Here is a 21,403-nt window from a genome sequence, read left to right as displayed (position 1 = left end):
AGTTTGCAGCCCAGAAAGCCAGTTGTATCCTAGGCTGCACCATAAATAGTGTGGGTCAAGGGAGGGGATTCTGCCCCTCTGCTCCACTCTGGTCAGACCCCACCTGCAGTGCTGTGTCCAGCTCTGGGGTTCTCAGCGCAGAAAAGACTTGGACCAGACATGGTCAGAGCAGGTCCAGAGGAAAGATGCAAATAATGATCGCAGGGCTGGAGCACCTCTTCTGAGGAAAGGCTGAGAGAGTTGGGTTTGTTCAGTCTGGAGAAAAGAAGGCTCTGCAGTTACTTTCTTGTGGTGCTTAAGAATATAAAGGGGGCCCTACAGGAAAGCTGGAAAGGGGCTTTTTACAAGAACATGTAGTGTCAGGACAAGAGAATGGCTTCAAACTGAAAGACAGTGGGCTTAGTTTCAATATTGATAAGAATTTCTTCCCTGTGAGGGTGGTGAGGCCCTGGAACAGGTTGCCTAAAGAAAGGGTGGATGTGCCCATCCCTGGAAGTGTTCAAGGCTAGGTTGGATGGGGCTTTGAGCATCCTGACCTAGTGGAAGGTGCCCCCACCCATGGCAATGGAGTAGGAACTGGGTGATCTTTAAGGTCCATTGCAACCCAAACCATTCTATGGTTCTGTAATTACACAGCCTCTGACAATTTGTTGGATGTCACATCTCTGAGATGGTATCCTCTCAGCTGGTAACCAATAGCCTGGACATGAAAGCCTGCACATCTGACTAATGAAACCCTGAATCATTCTATCCTTTAATTAAAGCATGTTCCTTTAATATGTTCCTCTTACTTAAAATTATGTGAGAATTATTTCCTAGAATAAAATGCCTAATGAATGCACTTTTATTTAGTATTTTCTATATATTAGATAAATAAGGGGGAAAGCTTGAAATATCTGGGGTATGTCGGGCAGTTGCAGGGGATACATATGTCAACCTCAAACATGATTTATCTCATGTGCATTTTCTGACAGTTGTGACTTAACGGCTGCATTTTCCTCCAGGCTCTCAGGAGGCTAAATATCTTTTCAAGTTTCTAGCTTTGTGGTAGAAGAGTAAATGTCTGTTTGCCAGTGTAATTTATCTGAGTCATTCTGGGAGAGGTGTGGAGCAGCTGAAGCGTGACTATTAGCATAAATAAGAGAGGGACCCTCTTCCTGAGTGTAGAATATTTGTACTGTCTTTCAGAGGAAAGCTGCTTCCCCATAACAACTGCTACAGCTAATTGACGGGCACAATGCTTTAAACTGAAAGACCCAATATATTGCGCTTTGGCCTGTTGTGATATTCTTTTACATTTCCATTTGGAGTTAACAAGAGCAGAGCAAGGAAGGAAGAGGAAAATTTCTGTAGTAAGTGCAACGGTAGAATACACCAGGGCTGGCGTTTCACATATGCCAAAGGTGTTTTTTCTTTTAAAAAGAATATACAATATGATACAATGGTAACAGTGTTAAGTAGTTGCCATTGCCAATTTTGTTTCTGAAAAAAATGCATTAAAATACTTTCAAACGTTGTTTTACAGCATCCTCTGAACATGCAGAGGTTAGTTTTGGGTTTTTTTAGTTTTTCGGGGTGGGGGGGTTGGGTTGGGGTTTTATTTGTTTGATTGTTTTTTGTTTGGGATTTTTTTTTTCTCATGTGGAAACACCAAGACCTGGTGCTGTTTGACAGTGGCAAGAACTGAGTTTATCCCCCGTGGGCCAGTTCTGGCTTCTGCCCCGCAGAGTGCAGCCTGGCACCATCCTCGCCCCATCGGGCTGCGGCCTCCCCGGGGGAGCCACCGGTGAGTCACTCTGCAGGCCACGAGTGCCACGGCAAAAACACACCTTGGTTGTAATGAGAAGATGGAAGAGCTTCTTCCAGGTGTTTCCTTAAACGTGACTTACACTGTCCTCTCAGAGGGCGAACGGAGGTAGCATGCGGGTTGCTGCCTTTGGCCATAACCTTTCTGTGTCTACTCGAGGGGCAAGAGAGCCGGGCGGCCGGGAAGCTGCCCTGGACACCCCGCAGGAGCCGTGCTCGGAGCCGGCCGGGCCGTGCCAGCACCTCCTTCCCCGGAATGCCGGGTGCGCCCGGTGGCGGGAGGCGGCGGCTCCCAGGTCAGGGATGGCTGGAGCCCGGCCGCGGCGTCCCCTCCCCGCGTCCCCCGGCCGGCAGGGCGAGGGGGTCCCGCGGGGGAGTTCCTCGCCTCACGCCTTCCTGTGCCGCCCGCTGCAGCCCCGCGGCGCCTGTAGCAGCCGGGCACGGCAGCGCCCGCGGCTGCTCGCGGGGCGGGGCGGGGCAGGGCCGGGGCGGTGGGCGGGGGTGTCCCGCCGGCGGTGGCTGGGCCGGGCCGGGCTGGGCATGCAGGGAGGAGACAGGGAATCGGAAACGGGGTGGAGAGCGGCAGCAACAGAAACATTAAAACCACCGAGCCCCCAGGCCCACCCACCGGAGTTGCTCCGTGGGCACGCAAGATGTGCGGGGCCGATCTGGGCTCCGCGCCACGCTTGAGCGAGGTAAGGCTCGGGGAGCCGCGGCCGCGCACTCCCCGCACCGCGGGGACGCCTCAGGTCCCAGCGCTGCGGTCCCCGCTCGGCGCGACCCCCGGGGCCACGAAACAAAGCAGAAGGGGTGGGAAGGAGGCTACCTGAGCGCCGGCGTGCCCGGCTGCGTGCCGCGTCCGGCAGAGGTGGTGCGGGACGGGAGCCACGCGCGCTAGAGACCGAAGCGGAGCCGGAGCGGTGCGAGTCGGAGCCCCGGAGCCGTGCGGGACAGGAGCGGTGCGGGGCAGGAGCGATGCGGACCGGAGCCCGCAGGGAGCCGAACCCACTGCCTTGCCCCGCTTAGGCTGTAATTTAGCAAATCTGCCTGTTCTTCTTTCCTTGCCTGATATTACGGGTTTAATTCTTTTTAAATGTCCACAACAAAACCTTTATATGTAAAGGGGGTTTCCTCTATATGCGTATTCCTTAATTATGCCCATTTCAAAAGCTTGCAATTCTAGTTATTTAAATGCAAGGGTTTTTTGACATTCTTTTGTTTTAGACCCGTGGAATGGGCTTGCTCTTTAGCTTAATTCCATATTTTTCTTGTTTTTCTAAACTTTTTACTGCTGTGGGCTTTGTAAAGCATATTCTTACTTGTATTTAGCAAGGGCACCCCTTACCTGTTTACAGCTTTGAGATTATTTCTTGTTTATATTTACATCAGTGAATTTACCACTGTTTGAGATGGCATCAGTAAATTGCATAACTACCCCCTTCCAAAGTGTATTCAGATTTTATTAATGGAGGAGAATACGGGTCTCCTGTCAAGTAATTTCTGTGCAGACTTTCATACATTTAGAGTTAAATCTAATCAAGCAAGCTGTTTCTCTTTTTTTAATCTCTGTTGTTGTATTTCCCACTGAAGAAAAAAGACTAGAACTTACTGCTGGGGAGCTTTGAGATCTTTTGTGTTGGAAGAAGTCCAGTAATACAGTCCTTGCTGACTCCAACTTGTTCAGTTCTGCATGACAGAACTTTTTTGGTCTTATTAGCTTTAACTATTGAATATGCCTAACCACCTTTTAAAGGTATTTTACCAGCTGAATGAAACTGATTCATGTGTGAATACATTTATGACTCTGATGCACAGTTAAAACAGCAGATTATCTTGAACCCTTTAGCATTTGCTACACTGTTTTGTCTTCCTTCTTTTAAGTCTGTTTTTTGTGCCTCTTGTTCTTAGGGCTGCAGTTTGTGAGGCTGTGCAGCAGTGCCGAGCAGGCTGTGGGGCCAAGGAATTTCGGGGCAGCCACCGGGTTTGCGGTCGGCGTCACCATCCGGTGGCCGCTGGGGGAGCAGTCCCCGGCCAGGCACCATGAACTCCGGCACAACTGCCCCGCAAAAGGTCACCAGCAACCCTACCAACACTGATGTCAACTATGTCATCAAAGAGCATTATAATTACACGGGAAAGCTAAATGAGAGTGTGGACACTGGAATTAAAGTGACGTCGGTGGTTTTTATCATCATTTGCTGCTTTATAATCTTAGAGAACATTTTTGTCTTGCTTACCATCTGGAAAACCAAGAAGTTTCACAGACCCATGTACTATTTCATTGGGAACTTGGCTCTTTCAGACTTGCTGGCTGGTGTGGCTTACACTGCCAACCTCCTGCTTTCTGGACACAAAACCTACAGCCTGACCCCCAACCAGTGGTTTGTAAGAGAAGGCAGCATGTTTGTTGCCTTGTCAGCTTCTGTGTTCAGCTTGTTGGCCATTGCCATTGAGAGATACATCACCATGCTGAAGATGAAACTCCACAATGGCAGCAACAGCTTCCGCTCCTTCTTGCTGATCAGTGCGTGCTGGGTCATCTCCGCAATCCTTGGGGGGCTCCCGATCATGGGCTGGAACTGCAAGAACCTCTTGTCCAACTGCTCCACCGTGCTGCCTCTCTACCACAAGCACTATATTCTCTTTTGCACAACCGTTTTCACTGGCCTTTTGTTATCTATTGTGGTCCTCTACTGCAGGATCTACTCCATGGTGAGGACTAGGAGCCGCAGGCTGACATTTCGGAAAAACATTACCAAAGCTACCAGGAGCTCAGAAAAGTCACTAGCCTTGCTCAAGACAGTGATCATAGTCCTGAGTGTCTTCATTGCCTGCTGGGCTCCTCTGTTCATCCTCCTTTTACTGGATGTGGGGTGCAAAGTGAAGGCCTGCCCAATCCTTTACAAAGCAGAGTATTTCTTAGTACTGGCCGTGCTCAATTCAGCCACGAACCCTATCATCTACACCTTGACAAACAAAGAGATGCGGAGGGCTTTCATCAAGATTTTGTGCTGCTGCACATGTCCCCCAGCAGATTCTGGGACCAAATTCAAACGGCCAATCATTGGGGGGATGGAGTTCAGCCGGAGTAAGTCTGACAACTCCTCACACCCACAGAAGGAGGACGGTGACCATCCTGAAACCATCATGTCTTCGGGCAATGTTACCTCATCTTCTTAGGAGTAACCATGGGGGTGTATTTCAGAGTCTTCCTCTGAAATCAGGGAGCTGGGACGCCTCCTGCTCACAGCAGCAGCGTTGGGCTGAGTGAGCAAGTAGCATTAGTTCTAATGAGGCAAACGGTGCACTTGCGAGGCTGGAGTTCAAGAAATGGGACACACTGTTCTGGCTTGAAAATCTTTTTCCCTGGAGCATGTTTTGTCTTTGCGCTGAGGCAGCTCAGGATTGTCAGGCGCATTCATATCCTGAAATCTCCTTAGTAACTCTGAAAGACTGATGCCTTGGTGAAATGATGCCTGGTGTGTGTGAGAGAAAGAGAGAGGGGGAGGAGGGAAAGGGAGAATGAATATTTTTTTTTTTCCCTGTGAGAAGAATGTGAAGTTTTTTCTCTTCACAGCAAACCACTGACACAAAGATCTTTCTGTACTGAATTTAGTGGTGGCTCTGGTATCTTTGGTAAGAAGTGTGTTTGTTTAGTACATAACATGGAAGGAGATCACACAAATATAACTTAGACCACATACAACCATAATTGGCATAATTTTGCAGAGCTTTTAGTTAAGTCATAAGGTTTTATTTGCAGAGTCCAAAGCTCTTGGGGTTTTACTTAGCAAGATCATAGCTGTGAATTTTTGCTGTCAGTCTGTATTATATTTGAAGACCATGAGCTAGATTCTGCAGTTACTTTCGCCTGTACAATTCCATTGGCTGCGTCAGATTTAATGGAGTCGCTCAGAATGGCATTTGGCCCCATATTTTGACTGCCTTTTTATTCTATAGCATTAAATAAACTGCATTGTCATGAAAAATGCAAGGAAGAACTAAACATCATTTCTCTTCAAGATGACTTGAAAGTCTACAAAATAGTATAAAATACTATTGTCAACAGTGGGATTTTTCCCTAAGTAAGAAGAGCTAAAAGCTGAAGGGGTATTTCAGTGTCAGGTTCACAGTCTTTCCAAAAGTAAGGATCAGTTGGAAAATCAGAAAAGAGTATGTCGGGTTTCAGAAAAAATAAAAAGAAAGTTGAAGTGAAATGACTATAGATAAATGCACTTCCATAACAAAATGCAATACATTTTGGCACATTTTATTAATGTTTATAATTTCAGCAAAGATGTCTGTATTTTATCATGGAAGAAGTACCTGTCGTTAAATTGAATGTATTTGTTTTACAGCATTCATTTTTACTTCTCTATTTTTCTAACCTGTGCTAATGGGGTTGAATGTGTACTATGTAAATAAGATACAGGAGTCTTCATGCGCCTAGAGTATTACTATAACAAGTGAGGTATATCTGGGATAGCTGAGAGCAGTTGACTTATCTACAGTCATCAGCAACTCCTAGGACTGGTATTTTGTAAAGAAAATGTATTGCCTTTGTAGTAAAATTTCCAGTGCAATTAAACTGTTGGGTTTTTTTTTTCTGGTTTAAAAAATAGTATTTAAATGTTTCTGACTTTTATTGTTCAATTTGCACATAGCTTTATTGACTTCTAAACATTAATAAACTGATTTTTTAAATGATTTTATTATCAGATTGCTAGCAGTTTTATACTATTGTGGTGGTTTCATGCCAGGTATGGCTTCCACAGAAGTAAGTGAAAGAATTCCTTGATTTTAGCACGTGCTGGGATTGAGTCCATTCTGTGGGGACATAACGTGTAATGTCACAGGATCACGTAAAATACAAAATGAATTTTAAACTATAACTTTCTTGTCAGCATATGCTGTATAGCTGAAATACCACTAGAAGAATCTCTACAGTAGCAATCCTTCTCCGACAGCCAATGAAGTACAAACAGAAGGAAAACCAGACGGTTGCTAGTTTTACCATGACTGCCTAGAGTAGAAAAGTGAAGTAATTCACTTGTATCACCAATATAATTCATAAGTTCAATTCCTAGCTTATTGCAAATGTCAAGGAAGTTTATGAAACACAGAATGACGGCCTCAGCTGCACGAGCGCTGCAGCTCCATTGGGTTGCCAGCAAAGACCATGGCAGTATAGTTGAACAGATACTGCGTTAGTTCTCCCAAAGGTTTGACTTCCATTTCCTTTCTCGTGGCTGTTCCCTCTCTGAATTACTTTTAAGTTCCATGGAGCTCATAGCGGATGCAGTTGGAGAGCGAAGATAAACCTCACCTTCTCATACTGTATGTCATCGCTGTGCAGGGTTTACTGTGGGAAATGAGAGCCTACTCACCGAGGAAGGCTCTGGGTCATAACCTTACTTCCTGAAGGAAATTCCAAAAATGCCCTGAAGACAAAAGAGTGGAAGCAGGCTGGAATTTCTCTCCATCTGTCTGCCTGTATGGAAGGAATGATTTCATGTGTGCTCACTTCCTAGCCTTTTAAATAGTGACCTGAGCAGGGCTGAAAAAAGCGTCAAATCTGTATTTGTGCACAAGATAAAGTGTCTCTTGGCTCAGGCCTTCATTTGGGCAGGGATGGTTTACCCTGGGTGCTGACAGTCATGAGGGAAAGCACAGCTTTGTCCCAGGGATGAAGTCACTTCTGTGCAGAGCACCAAAAATGTATAAACCATGGAAGTCCAAGTTAAACCCTTGTGCTACCAATGAGTAAATAAATGCAATTTACAGGGATGAGGCAATGCACAGGGACATCTGAATTTGTAGGGGTGGTTTTATCTGAGGGACTGGGACCCTTCTGCTCCTGAAGCCTTACAAGCATTAAGGTTGTTTGTCCCACACATCTGAGATCCTGTGACAAGGGCTGAGCTGTGTCATCACAGCAGGGTGTCACCGACCCCTTGTGACTACCACCCCTTTTCTGTACTAGGAGCTGATAGCCCACAGGTGAGTCATTTCTCTTCCCTTTGCTGGTGTTTCTGTATCCCTTGCTTATCTCATCTAAGCACTGTGGGCCTTTGTGGAAAATGACGGTTTCCTCTCTGGAGGTGACTGTGATGGGAGCCCAGTTCTGGGAGGGAACTCAAAGCCCTACGTAATTCACGCAGTAAAAGATGTGCACACCCTAGATTGTGGCACTGGGCCATGGGAAGCATTTCCTACACTCCTGGTCATGGTGACTGAAATCTACTTCTTCCATAGACACTCCACATGCAAGTAGACAAGATTCAGACAGGCAATAATAACTGTAATGAAGTAATAGCATTAATAACTGTAAGGTGAAAAAAAAAAGAAATTTTGTCCTCCTGGGGGGGAACCCTGCAGCTCCTCAGCCATGGCCATGCATTCCCATACACCAGCAGAGGTACTGCACAGTTTTGAGGCTGCAGTGTAGAAAGCACCCCTCTGAGCCATGGCCTGCCTTCTGTGTGCATGGAAAGGGCATACAGCTTTGTCCCGGTTATGGCCGTGTGACAAACAGGCAGAGAAAATGAACTGAGAACTGAAAAGGTTCATTATGCCAAACATCTACGTGAAATAGAATAGCCTGAATTATTCAGAGCAACCTGGTCCTTTGATGTTTATTCTTTTTCCTTGCTGTTCTTCCAGTGCAAGGAATAGAATAGGGATAGAAAATGATCATAAAATCTGTCTGTTACTTCCCTGGCAACTCCCTGCCCAGGTATTCCTGTGTGAGAGCCAGGTATAACAGAGTGCATATTGAGCAAGAGAGGAGCTGCAGCTGGAAAGCCCCATGGACCACTCAGCAGCAACTAACCTTGGGCTTGCTGTACACCACAGACTGCCAGGACTAACACTAGAGAACAGAAATGTGTAAAAATACTGTTATCCATCTTTATTTTATCCTGTCACCTAAAAAATATAGGGATTGCCCAACTGTAACATTTCTTAATTCCTAATCTGGCCCAGAAGATTGCATTTTATATGGGATGAGGCATTATCAGATGTTGTAAAAAGGGTCAAACTGACAAAGCATTCAAAAAATGTGGGTACGCAAACTAGAGCTATGTAACCTGCTCAGCTCTGAAATGTTAGAAATTCCCCAGGGTTCTGAAGTTTGACAGAAAACATCTATTGTATTTCAATAATTCCCCATATGTTTAGTTAGGTTTTTTTTCTTTTGAAAATGAGATTAATTCAATAGAAGAAAAGTGTCAAGATTTAAGAAACAAAGAAACCCTAAACAAAATCCACCTAAATTAAGTTCCAATAATTTGCTTTCACAGACTTTTCTAATCCAATCTTTCTATTTACAGACGGAAAGAGTTTGCTTATTAGCTATCATCTGATTGGTTCTGATAGAACCTTATTTCATTTTATACAGTCAGCAAGAATTGCATAGGGTCATGAAATCTCCCTTCAACTATTACTCTATGCACAGGATTTTCCATGGTAATTAACAGCGATTAAATCCACTCTGCAGACATGAGCTATAAGAGCATGTGGCACAGTAACTTGTACAAGTTTTCTGATTAAATAAGAATTCAGAGAAATCTGGAAGCCAAGCAGCCAATATAAATGACAATATTATCCAAAAGATTGTTTGGGTGTGTTTGGGGGGTTTTGTTGATTTGGTTGGTTGCTTGCTTGCTTTGGTTTGGTTTGAGTTTTTTTATAAGTTTGGAACATAATTAGTGTAGACTTAGGTGATCCACTGAAGAGAATGACAATGTTGAGGACCATGTCTCCTGCAGCACCAGGATGACTCAATCGTTGTGTGTCACGATTTGAAACATGGTATCAAAGCAGCAGCAGCAGCAGCAGCAGCAGCAGCAGCAGCAGCCGCCACTTGTGCATATACAATGCAACACGGTATGGGAGCTCCCCAAGCCTGCTCGCTACTGCCCGATGCCCTCCTCTGCTGAAAAACCCCACACGGCAGCTGAGCGGGAAGTGTTTCCTTGCACTTGGAGTTTCCGTGCTACCTCCACAAGACAAAAAGGCAGGAAATCCCTTCAGCCACACCCAGGAATGCTTCGGCTTGGAAAAGTCGTAATAAAGCAGAGCTCACAAAGCTCTGTCAACCCTCTGTGAACCTTCCACTGAGCCTGGGGTAGCAGCCGCATAATGGAAACCCGATACAAAGGGCAATATTTATTTCGAGTTTTTGTGAATGATCGCTTGGAGAAGACCCATTTTTAGGTGCACGGTACATTAAAACAGCCCGTCAGAAACCTGGGGGACCCAAACCCCATTAAATGTTAAGATGTGTCTGTAACAATTGCAGTGTTTATTCAGAATCACTCTGCTCAGCTAAAAGTGGGATTAAAATGCCAAATGCACAGCTTTGAAAACAAATGGACATTTGGAAAACGCAGTCTAGAGGGAAATCACCAAATAAATACTGGGTTAAAATTATCTGCTGGGCTTTGTGAAATCATGGATGAAAACTGTTTCCCTTCCTGGGGAAAATCTGGTGTGAACCACAGCTGACAGCTGACCTGACCTGTCTGCTAAAGGTAGTTTTGCTCTTAAACACAAAAACACTTGGCATAAGCCAAGACTTCTTGACTTAGCAGGATAGTGGTGTAAATTGCTGGAATACTGTCTTAGACAGATTCTTGCCCATACTGAGCAGCCAGAGCTGAATAATGTGAAGGTGAGGGGTGTAAATTACTTTAAGCAACAGAAATAAAATTTATATTGTGACACAGCATGTGCAATAACAATTTTCAAGATGTAAAAAATTGTATTTGGCACAAAATTGTGATTGAGAGTTTATGGGAGAACAGGTTTCAGGGATAATTTTGGATTGCTGGGGGAGGGAGTTGGACTACACTGTGATATTTTCTGCTTGAAATGAAGGAATCCTCTGTGGTAATGCAGACACAAAGCTGAGGATTTTGAGAATTTTCATTTGTGAACTCTATCCTTAGATCTGTAATTCTTTCCTGAGCAACTCTGGGCAAGGTCTCATGAACCCTCCCACACAGAGATATGTATAATAGACACACAGGGATGTTTACAAGTGAATACTTTGAATTTTGTGGTATTATTCAAAGAGTTGGTATCTGTGTCATTTTGAATAAGGGGGAGAGTCTGCCAGATCCATTATTACCCAGCTACTTGCAATATTTCCTTGTGCTTTGATAAGCTGGATGCTGCTGTATCAGTTACTCTAGGTGGAAGGAAAAAAAAAATTCGACCAATATGTGCAACCCTATCCTCATGTTTGGAAGAAGGTTCAAGATGTTAGCTGGAAAACACGTTCTGATGAAGTGGTGAAAAACAACTCACCACAGCCTGCATTGTTATCTTTCTTGCTTTCAGGCAAGACACAACTATGGTCTAACGATTTCTGCTAATCTGGTGACCACTTCGATGCCTGCTGCACAAGGAATCCAAGTGAGCCATTTCCCAAAGACCAGGCACTTTTACATGTTTTTTATTTCCATCACAACTCCCACTTCTACTGCTGGTTTAGGCACAAGATAAGAAATTGCTTGCAGCTTGCAGTGTATTTGTCTCTCATCTGTGTAATATGATCCACGCACCTTTTGAACCAATCCTCTATGTTGGCACAGAGACGTTACTTCAAAGCAGCCTACAACTGTATTCCAAAAAGTGTAACAACTCTTTTTCCCTGCTGTTCTCAGAAATTCAATACATTTTGCATTTTATCAGCTCTCTTACTGTTTTTATATGTCATATCGCAAATGTTGTTTGAGGAAATCTTCCAGATGAACCTTCATCTCAGACACTGTCCATTTCCCAAGCAAAAATATTTGAATTTTATTTTTCTAATAAATAATGTCGGTGTGAGGGAGAGAACTCGTCTGCACAACTGAGGTGATAGTGAAGGAACAGTGAATCTTTCAACTTGAAATAGTTCATCAGTGAATGTGGCTCTAGTCAGGACTCTAATGATACAGGGTGAAGTTTTTCTTTTCACCAAACTTGCTGAAAAATGCAGAGGCATTAAAGAGGGTTCAGAGGACAACAAAGCAAGGCGCTTTAATAGGATGAACTAACATAAAAGGCTCAGTGAGCAAAGCCTTTTCCCACCACATCGGCGAGAATGGGGAAACACAATACTCAGCCCAGGAGCTACGCTATGGAAGTATGCTGGGTGGTACAGAAAGAAAACGTTTTAAAGCTCCAGACAAAAGGCAGAGTCTGTCTATAGAAACCAGAACCAGTTAAAACATGTAAAGTATTTCAGAGTATTTTCAAAGTATTTTGATGTCTGAAGATTCAAAGTACCTTAGTATTTCAGAATATAATTAAGCGTGGTTGGTTTGTATTGTTATTTTATTTCTTTTACGAAGCACGGCTCCTGCACTGGAGCACGGGCTCTTTGCTGCGGCACCCGCAGGCACACCCCGCCGGCCCCAGCTCCGAGCACACGGCCCGGGCCGGCAACGGCGGCTCCCAGCCCTCAGGAAGGCCAGCAGCGGCTCGAGGGGCACGTTCGGAGGTGAACACGACCTTCCCTTCCTCTCCGAGCCTTTCCGAGGCCACCGCTCCCGCCGCCCTGCTCCCCGGTCCCTTCCTGCGTGCTGTTCCTGCGCTCCCCTCGGTTTTCCTGCCGGCCCGGCCCGGCGCTTCCTGCGCCGCCTTTCCCTTCCCGGCGCTTCCCGGCGCTGGCTGGGGCCGCGGCCGCGGGGAGCCCCGAGCCAGGGCGGGGGAACCGACAGGACAAACCAACCCGAACAGACAGAAAAAGCACTGAAAATAGCTTTGCTCTTGGTGATAAGCATATGAACAAAAAGCGTGTGCTGTGACGGCGAGAAGTTCAAAGGGTCTCGCAGGAGTTAAAGGCAGTCCCGGGCTGCGGGCGCGCTGCTGCAGCTGCAGCCCCCGCGCCTCCCAGCCATCGAAAGCTTTCAGCAGCGCTCCAGAGAGCGGGAAACGCCGCCCGGCTCCGCCACTGCCGGGTCGGGCAGCGGGTGTTAAACCCCAGCCCAAAAGGTGAGAAGCCAAGAGCGCCAACTGCAAAGCTGGCCGGGCTTTCACAGAGGCAGAGTTTTCGTTGCTGCTTAAGTACTTAAAGAAGTCTATTTACAGCACCACCAAATCACCCACCAAATCATCGGCCGAGCCGAGCCCGCGCCCCTCAGGCGGAGTGAGGCAGCCCCTGCCCCCGACACGGGCAGGGACCTTTGTGACAATGTGAAAACAACCAGAAATCTCGTCTTTTTCTTTTTTTTTCTTTTTCTTTTTCTTTTTCTTTTTCTTTTTCTTTTTCTTTTTCTTTTTCTTTTTCTTTTTCTTTTTCTTTTTCTTTTTCTTTTTCTTTTTCTTTCTTTTTTCTTCCCCCCACCGAAGTGCATTGCAGGTCTAGGAGCGGTTGTTGAAAGCTCGATTTTTATTTTCACTCGGCTGAAGCAGCACCAGCTCAGCCGCCGGCTGTCGGAGGTGGTAGGGCCGAGGCCGTGCCCGGCAGGGCCCGCAGCCCCCGCCGCTCGGCTGTAGCTCAGCGTGGGCGCTGCTCCCTCCCCACGGGGCAGTCGGGGGAAACCCCCGGGCCGGGGCAAGGGGCTGAGGCCCAGCGCAGGGAGCCTGGGTGAGGCAGGGAAGGGTCTCTCGGGCCTTTTGTCCGAGAGGAAGGAAGACTTCTGATCTTGCTTGATTTGTCCCCTCACACTATGAGGGGCTGTGGTGTTTGTATGGGAACAGTGTAGATTTACAGCGGTAGTGGTGTGTTTGTGTTCTCGTGTAAGTATTTGTGGCTACGAGACAATGCCCCTGCTGAAGTGCAGGCAGAGAGTAGATGCTGCTATTTGAAATTAAAGCTCAGAGAAATGAAGTCGTGGTAGCTGGAGTTTAATAACAAAATTCATTGAGCACACGTGCAAAATCTGACGCACAGTTCATAGACAAAGTGTTTATTTCAGTCTTGCCTTTGCTGTGGTCCTTCAAACTTATCTGAGTGTTATCTTTAATTCACCTCTGGGCAGCCTTCTGGGAACAGGTAACTGAAGACACAAGACATGGAACAGGCTGGTACCGCCCCAACCTGACACCTTGGGGATTATGACACAAATTAATGCTTGCTCAGGGAGAGAACCCAGTTTTCTCACACAGGTTATCAAGCAACCTTCACACTAGCCTTTGTTGATCTTGTGTGCATTTATGCAGATTGTTGATAAAATAACCATTGTTTTGCTCTCCCTTCTTGAAGAAGTTTCCTTGGGGCTAGTTCCATTAATCAAAGCATTTATTTGTAGGTATAGAAAGGACTTCAAACAAACAGTCACACAGGTACACTGGAGAAAGTGTAAGTATTCCTAGAGGTCATGCTTTCTGTCCTGTTTGACTGTGTCCATGCATGAAATGAGGCTAATATGCCTCTGATCTACATTTGCCTTGAGAGTGAAGTTGAACAAATAGCAAAAGATTTTTGGCTGTATTTAAAGGCATTTTGATATGTGCTTCTTGCAGCCTCAGCCTTTTGTGTAGCATCTACTCTCTTTCTGCTATGGGAAATCAACGTAATAAAACTGCTCCTTCCCTTCTAAGTGAATGTCATTGTTATAATACAATGAGTCAGGAAAGAAACAATTTTAACTTCAAAATAATGGCAGTCAGAACTCACCAGCATGAGTTCCCCCTCCTTCCATCAATCAGCTGGAATGCCTTAACTGTGTTTCCTCATTGTGATCAGAATCTGGCAATAATTTAATGAAACTGAAAGTGGAAGAGTTCCCACAAATCAGAAGTAGTATTTTCTCTGATATAATTGCACGCATGAGACCTCCTATTTGGAGTCAGGAAACTGAAAAAAGCTTCTCCCCTGTGAGCATTGCTTGGGCACATCAAGCAGATCCACATGTACCAGGGTTTTGGAAGTAATATAATTATGACTTTAACATGTTGTGAGTCTTTGCAGCCTTTAAAAGCTTGAAAACTTGCACATTTAGGCAACACTGTAATCCTTACATTTTGCTGTGTTATAGGTGTGGAAAGGATGTCAAAAAATGAACTCCTTACATGAAGAGAGAAGAAAACATGTCTTAGGTTTCTGCTCAGCTCTCTTCTAGGGTGGCTGGCTGCTGAGCTGGCTTTGGTTCTGATTGTGGCCCTCTTTGCCTCATGGCATGCTGGCCTGGAAATACTATGTAAATTGACTGCCTCTAGAGGTTGTTTTTTCTCTGCCATTAGCTCTGCTGTTAGACTTGGAATTTTAGAAATATGAGGAGGTTGTGGAGGATAAATAAGTCCTGGAAATTAAATAAAATTTTGGTCTAACAGAGATGATGACAAACATAATACATAAGGGGTTCATGAGCAGAATTCCCATGCTGTCAGGATGATCCTCAGCCACTCTCACAAAGACTGTGTGTTACTGCTGTGTCCATTACAAAGAAATGTCTGGCCTGTTTGACTAGTTGTGGTTGAGGTACAGCAGTTTCTGTCGCTGATGATATATGAGAGGAGAGTGTGAACACTGTCATTTGCCTTTGACTCCTCGTTCTGTGTGGCTGTGTGTGTCTTTGCATTTCAGTTAAATGAACTTGATGTGGAGATTTAGGAAAGAGGCTTGGACTTTTGTCTGCCTTGGTCCCAGCAATCTCTAAAATGCTGCTGCAGTATCTGGTGAATTTATTAGCTTGCAAAGTGATGTTTGAAGAGTAAGTTAGATGAAAAGCAAAAGAAGACCAGAAGAACAGGCTGCCCTTCTTCTTTCCATTTGTAGCTACACGTTTCTCGAGGTTTGTGTTTGAATTTAATTTACCTTTCAAATGGAAGGTACGTCAAGTGCAGACACGTCTTCTCTGTGCTTTGACCTGGTCAGCTGAGCCTGAATGCTGTAAAGCTGAGTAACCACAAGGCAACCTAAACTAATGTAGCATATTTTGTGTGGCTTACAAGTTTCAGCAGTGCTAACATGGCTAGCTGCTGTCTGGACTTGATTTCTCTTTCATCCCTCCAGCCCTAGATACTCTAATTTATCTGCCCCCAGGCGTGCAGATGTACCCAAAGCTGTTTTGATTGCAGAGGCATTACTACAGTTCCGTTTGTGGTTTCTCTGTGAATTTCAAAAGCAATCTTTTATATGTAAAGTTCAAGGGAAGTTGAAATTAGACTGTTTATTTGTCTTTTTTGGAGAAGGATGAAAGTTCATATTTTTTTGTCTTGCTTTTCATAAGGGTTGTATTTTGTTGGTTTGATTTGGTTTTTTAAAGCAGCTCAGGTATCACTCCATTATTCCTTGTTCAGTGGTCTGTCACAGAAGTCTGCTGATGGGTCTCTAAAAGGCACTTTTGCTTAGTCTTTGTTATTATATAGCAGTTAAGTAGCAATGGGACTATGAATGGAAAGCGTCATAAAGCAAAAGGGAGACTGCACGAGTAGTGCATGAATGATACTCATTTAATGCAGATCCTAGACTCAGATTGATTTTATTCTTGGAACAAATGGAAATTGTGGAAGTTCCACCAAAGTTGATAAAAGTTCAGGCCACTTAAACAAGACCTGCATCTGACAAGAATGCATTGGCACTGGCTCTGGGTCAGACTTTGAACTCTTGATGTCAGTGAAAGATTTACCATGAGTTTGGATGGAAGTGGTGTTGGAACTGTTGTGAAAAATCAATGATTGTTGCAGCTATTACTTTTTCTTCTGCTGCTCCTTGCATGCCGTCTGCATTTTTGCTCTCCAGCATGAAAGGGAAATCCGGAAAATTGATCACGCCTGTGAGTTTCAGAACGACAGTCTGAGATGTTAGAAAAACCAAACTTCAGCCCCACCCTGCCAGGCACTGTTGAATTTGTGGTTGAGAAAACTCAGACAGCCTGCATTAGCAAGAAAATAAGCAGTTTTTTACTCATTCTTGAGAATCCAGAATAGAGCAAAGCAAGTGAATGGCAGCTGTGTGAGGGTCTATTTCTTTGCATGAAATGGGATTCATAGCATAGGCACAGAAGTATTTTGTGGAATAATATTTGTCCCAATTTAAGGTACAGAACAAGCACTGCAAATGGTGGGGGTCCTTTCTCTGAGAGGGCTGGTACTTAACAATTGACTTGAGAGCTAACTCAGTCTCTGCTATCTCAGTTAACTTGCACTAAATCAGAAAACCACAGAACAAAAAAAGGGTAAGTCTAGGTTGCTCACAACGCCCACCCTGTGGGAGATTAAAGTTAACCAATAGTTTAGGAGGTGAAGTTGAAGGTTTTCCTGTGGGCCAAGGACATCAGCACCCATCTGTGCCAGACAGAGCTTTTCTGTCTCAAGCCTTCACACATCATAAGAACAACAGGATTATCCACTTAAATACATTTTATTTTTCTTTAATCTCTCAGAATGTGCATCTTTGTTTGAAACTCAGGTTGTGGGGAAGATGAACCCCTTCTGAGTCTGTGTGATTTTGCTCATTCTTAAACTTCAGTGATTCCTGGAACCTGGCTTCTATTTTTCTTACAGTTTTTGGAACCTGCCTCTGCCTTTCCTGATTCTGCCAGGCGTGGAAGGAGAAATAGCAAAAATCCATGAAAAATTAGTATTCCCATGTGGTTATAGTATGGCTGGACACAGGGAAAACACTGGTGTATGTTCCATTGGAGATCAGTCAATGTGATATACAAACATGTAAGTTATAAAACTTGCAATATCACAAAATAGTATTGCATAAATTCATGTAACAGAAAACATGATAGAAAAATAATCTAATATGTTGTTGTACCTTTAAGCATAGTGAGTATAGAAGGTCATCCTAGAGACATTTTTAACTTGTATAAATTATCTTTGTGGGTGAAGATTTGCAAGTTCTTTGGGCCATCTATCCTAAAACTTTGCTATTCTTACCACTAAAATCCCTAAAATTCTCTTTTTGCAGTTTAATGCTATCATTTCTTATTCCATCTACTTTGTCAATAGAAGTTACTCTTGCATTTGCAGTTGTGAAAATTTTTATGTATTTAAAATCTGGCAGGCTGCCACCTTATTCTCTTAGTCTTTAGACTAACTTATGAAAGTAATCATTGCTCAAAGGTAATTTTTTCCCTATACCTCCAGTAATTTTTATTTTTCCCTCTGGACTCTCTTTAATTGAATAATACTTGATGTGAGCATGCATATACATTTTTAAAGAATAAACTAAATGGTCTTAGAGCTTTGAACAGAAAGCATCGTGCACAGCAAATAACAATGTCTATGTGAATACATCATGTTACTAGTTTTAAAAATGTCTTTTAAAAATAATGAGAATGCCCCCTTTTAACAAACACTAGTGAAGTGAGTACACAGGACTATTTCAAATGCAAGCAGATTGTGTCATCTATCAAAAGCTATTGTGTCAGCTCAGATGAATGAGTAAGGCTGGCTAGTAATTGGGATAGTTTTCTAATAAAAGCAGGAGAAATGTTCCTGCCTGCATTTGGATTTGTCTACAGATGCTCTCTGAAATCGTTGCCTGGTTCTTCTTGGTATTTGCTAGTGAAAACGGGTGGAATTCTGTGCTACTAGAAATACATTGTCTCTCTTGTTTGGTACTTTGCTTGCAGCCTGGAAGCTGGAAGAGTTTGGCTCTCTGGAAGCATTTCAGTCACCTGTAAAAATTGCAGAGAATTTATTCAATCAACTCAGCATATGACAACTTAGCAAAGAGGAGCTTTTGCTGTTTTCATTTTTTTCTGCCCCAAAATCTAATTTAAACCCAAGTTCCTCTGTGACTGCTGAGGGCAATGGAATGTGTTTTCCTATGGATGTGTGTTCTGTGCCTGCCCAATGCAATCATTTCTACCACCCTTATCTTTGTCACAGCCTTCTGATCTCTCAGTATTCCAGCAGCAGCTAGGCTCTGGAGAGGGCTTTTCCAGGATTCAGCAATAGTGACAGCGCTGGGAAATCCCACTGTTCCAGCATCTTCCTGTTCCTCCCACCTTCACCACCTGCCTGAGTTCAACCCCTACTTCTAGTCTTGTCTGCTTTTCCTTTTCCATTAAAACCCACTCACTTTGCAGGGCAGAAGGGAGCTGGCAGGAGGGGATGCTTACAGCATTGATTTGGGGGAAAATAGAGGGAAGCGTGTTGCTATCTTAGAGAGGGGAAAATGATCCTACTCCAGCTGATAATTTTGCCATGAGCCTGAAACAGCTGTCAGCAGATCTTTCTCCATTTCTGTTGCATTCCTGGTTTATCCTCCCACTCCTCCTGGGTTCTGTCTAGAAGCAGTGTTTAGCTTGACCTTACTTAGATGCCAATTTGCATATACAGACAAAAAAGAACAGTCAGCTGTCGAGCCCGTGATTGGGTAAGGTGTAATCAGGTAGCAAGTGATTAATTAGTTCTCTTCCGAGCTAATATCGCTTACGGGTCTTGGGTGCTTTAGTCAGAGTGGCTCAAACAAACCCTCGCCGTGACTCTGAGCTTGGCTGCGGGAGTCGAGGGACTGAAGTGCCCTGGATTGTGCGGGAGCTGAAGTGTCCCTGGATTGTGCGGGAGCTGAAGTGCCCTGGATTGTGCGGGAGCTGAAGTGTCCCTGGATTGTGCGGGAGCTGAAGTGTCCCTGGGTGCATCCCAGCGGCCCTCGCCGTCCTAGAGCGGGCGGGTGGGATGGATCGGCATGGATCCCGGCGCAGCCGAGCGCTCCCCGGGCGCGGCGTGACCGACACCTGGCGGCGGGACGGACGTTTCTCCTTCTCCCGTCCCCGAAATCCGGGGCCACCCGTGCTGCAGGCAAGGAATTACGGAGCGCAACGACGTGGTCCCGGGCAATATTTTGGTAAAGACAGAAGTATGATATAAAATCAAATGTATGCAGGGAAAGGATTCAAAACAATCTAAAGTAGATAATAAAATGTCTTTGTTCATAGGAGAACTTTTTAGACTCAGTGGTATTTAACATTTCTGGTGTTCTGACTATTCTGATTTAGTCAGAAAAAGATGGAGATGTGAACAGAAGACAGGATGCTGTTACCAAATTTTTGTTTGTAAGGCAATAGAAAAGTTGAGACAATAGTTTTTACAGATGACCTGTGGGGCTGTGACTGCAAATCTATTTCTAGATTAGCCAGAATGTGCCACTGAATCTTATGAAATCTCATTGGAGACAGTAATTGCCCCAGATTCCTAGGATTTTTAATGGAGGCTTTGTATATGGTGCTTAGACACAGCACTAAATTGTTAAAAATACATGTATCAACTTTATGCCTCTATTAATAATATTTCTCCATATTGCTATGGGCCATTGTCTTCCTTGAAAACAAGCAATGCTCCCAAAACCAGTGAGAAATAGTGAAAGTGGCAATTTGTAATGAAATTATATGAAATTACATTTGCCAGCTTCATCTGCTAGGAGGAAACAAAACAAAGCACAAAAATGCCAACCTTAGGCTATGTAAAAAAGTTATCAATTATCAACAATTTGGTGTTAGGTGTTACTTAGGTATACAAGTTCAGTGAGGTTTAAATACCTAGAAGAATTCTGCTACTCTTATTAGAACCAGGATGAAATCAAACATTGAATCTTGTAATGATGAACCTCAGTTACTTAATCTACAAATTAGCAAGGATGTAGGAGGCTGATTAAGAGTAAAACCCCCTTGTTGTTAACCTTATCACAGGACAAAGTCTCTTACACTGGAGAACAACTTATGTACAGGGAAAGATGAAAAGGGAAACCACTAAAGGTGTCAGATCTGAATCAGTTCTGAGGAGAACAAAAGGTAGTCAGTGCAGATGTGCAGCAATACAAAATCCTTCTATCAGAACTCCAGATTGAGGATTGTTGACATGTAACAATTGAAACCACAAGGGGTACACTAAAATGCTGCCTGGAGAGTTTCAGACAGTCCGGCAATAATGCTGGACTTGAGGTGTGATTTTGAACCTGTCTGAGCATCCCATGGAAAGTGTGACACTGTCAGCTGTCAGTCTGTGGTGAGACAAGGCTGATGGCTGGGAGACTCCATCCAGCTCTCCTCTGTCTCTGCATTCTCTCCTGTTCCACCCTCCACAATCGGGAGGACTGGGGGCTGTCTGCCTGCTGTGCCTCTGCAGAGTTTCTGGCCTAGAAATAAGCTACTGCTGCTTTCATATGGATGAAGGAGGGTGCCCTGAAATGTAGTCTGCCTCCACCTACTAGAACTGTTGAATAAAATTGCAATAATTATAGCCCATACCTGAGAAAGTTGAGACTCCTCTGTCCTGACATTCTCTGGGAGGAGAGTAGGTGCTATTTTGTCTGAGACCCACTGTGTATGCACTCTTTACTCTTTTAAAAAATTTTATGTATCAATCCTTGATGTGCACGGCTTCTCTTCCCTGTGTGCTGAAATGTGGAGACTGGCACATGCGTGGAGGTCAGGGAAGGTCTTGGGATGCAATTAAAAAGGGGGAGCTTAGGCTTAACACCAGAAAAAAATCCTGCCAATGAAAAGTATTCTGTAGTGAGCCCAACATCACCTGGGGAGCAGGGGAAGTTCCATTCACTTGACTATTTAAAACTACTGTAAAAGTAAAATAAATATGCAGATGGAAGAGTTTTGCCTTGGCAGTGAAACAGAACAGATGGCTCAGCAGATATCATCCATCCATAACATCTACAGTTTTGTCAGTAAGATATTAAGTCTCTAGA

At 44.3% G+C, this 21,403-nt stretch overlaps 1 protein-coding gene and 1 long non-coding RNA gene across 2 annotated transcripts; both read left to right on the top strand.

The window, feature by feature from the left end:
- The first annotated feature begins 2,343 nt into the window (after positions 1-2,343).
- Positions 2,344-6,513, top strand: S1PR1 (sphingosine-1-phosphate receptor 1). The gene is made up of 2 exons (XM_068199702.1): positions 2,344-2,501; positions 3,715-6,513. The coding sequence occupies exon 2, from the start codon at positions 3,847-3,849 to the stop codon at positions 4,984-4,986; it is 1,140 nt and encodes a 379-aa protein (XP_068055803.1). The 5' UTR covers positions 2,344-2,501; positions 3,715-3,846; the 3' UTR covers positions 4,987-6,513.
- A 6,878-nt stretch (positions 6,514-13,391) lies between these two features.
- On the top strand, positions 13,392-16,773 carry LOC137478968 (uncharacterized). The gene is made up of 3 exons (XR_011001910.1): positions 13,392-13,908; positions 14,052-14,101; positions 14,781-16,773. It is a non-coding gene; the product is annotated as an uncharacterized lncRNA (long non-coding RNA).
- The last annotated feature ends 4,630 nt before the right edge of the window (positions 16,774-21,403 follow it).

This window comes from Anomalospiza imberbis, chromosome 9 (genome assembly GCF_031753505.1).
Source record: "Anomalospiza imberbis isolate Cuckoo-Finch-1a 21T00152 chromosome 9, ASM3175350v1, whole genome shotgun sequence".
NCBI classification, from domain to species: domain Eukaryota; kingdom Metazoa; phylum Chordata; class Aves; order Passeriformes; family Viduidae; genus Anomalospiza; species Anomalospiza imberbis.
This window is presented reverse-complemented; position numbering and strand designations above follow the sequence as displayed.

Bases quoted from the DNA above. Each gene is read 5' to 3' on its own strand.
- S1PR1 (XM_068199702.1), top strand. From the start codon at position 3,847: ATGAACTCCGGCACAACTGCCCCGCAAAAGGTCACCAGCAACCCTACC.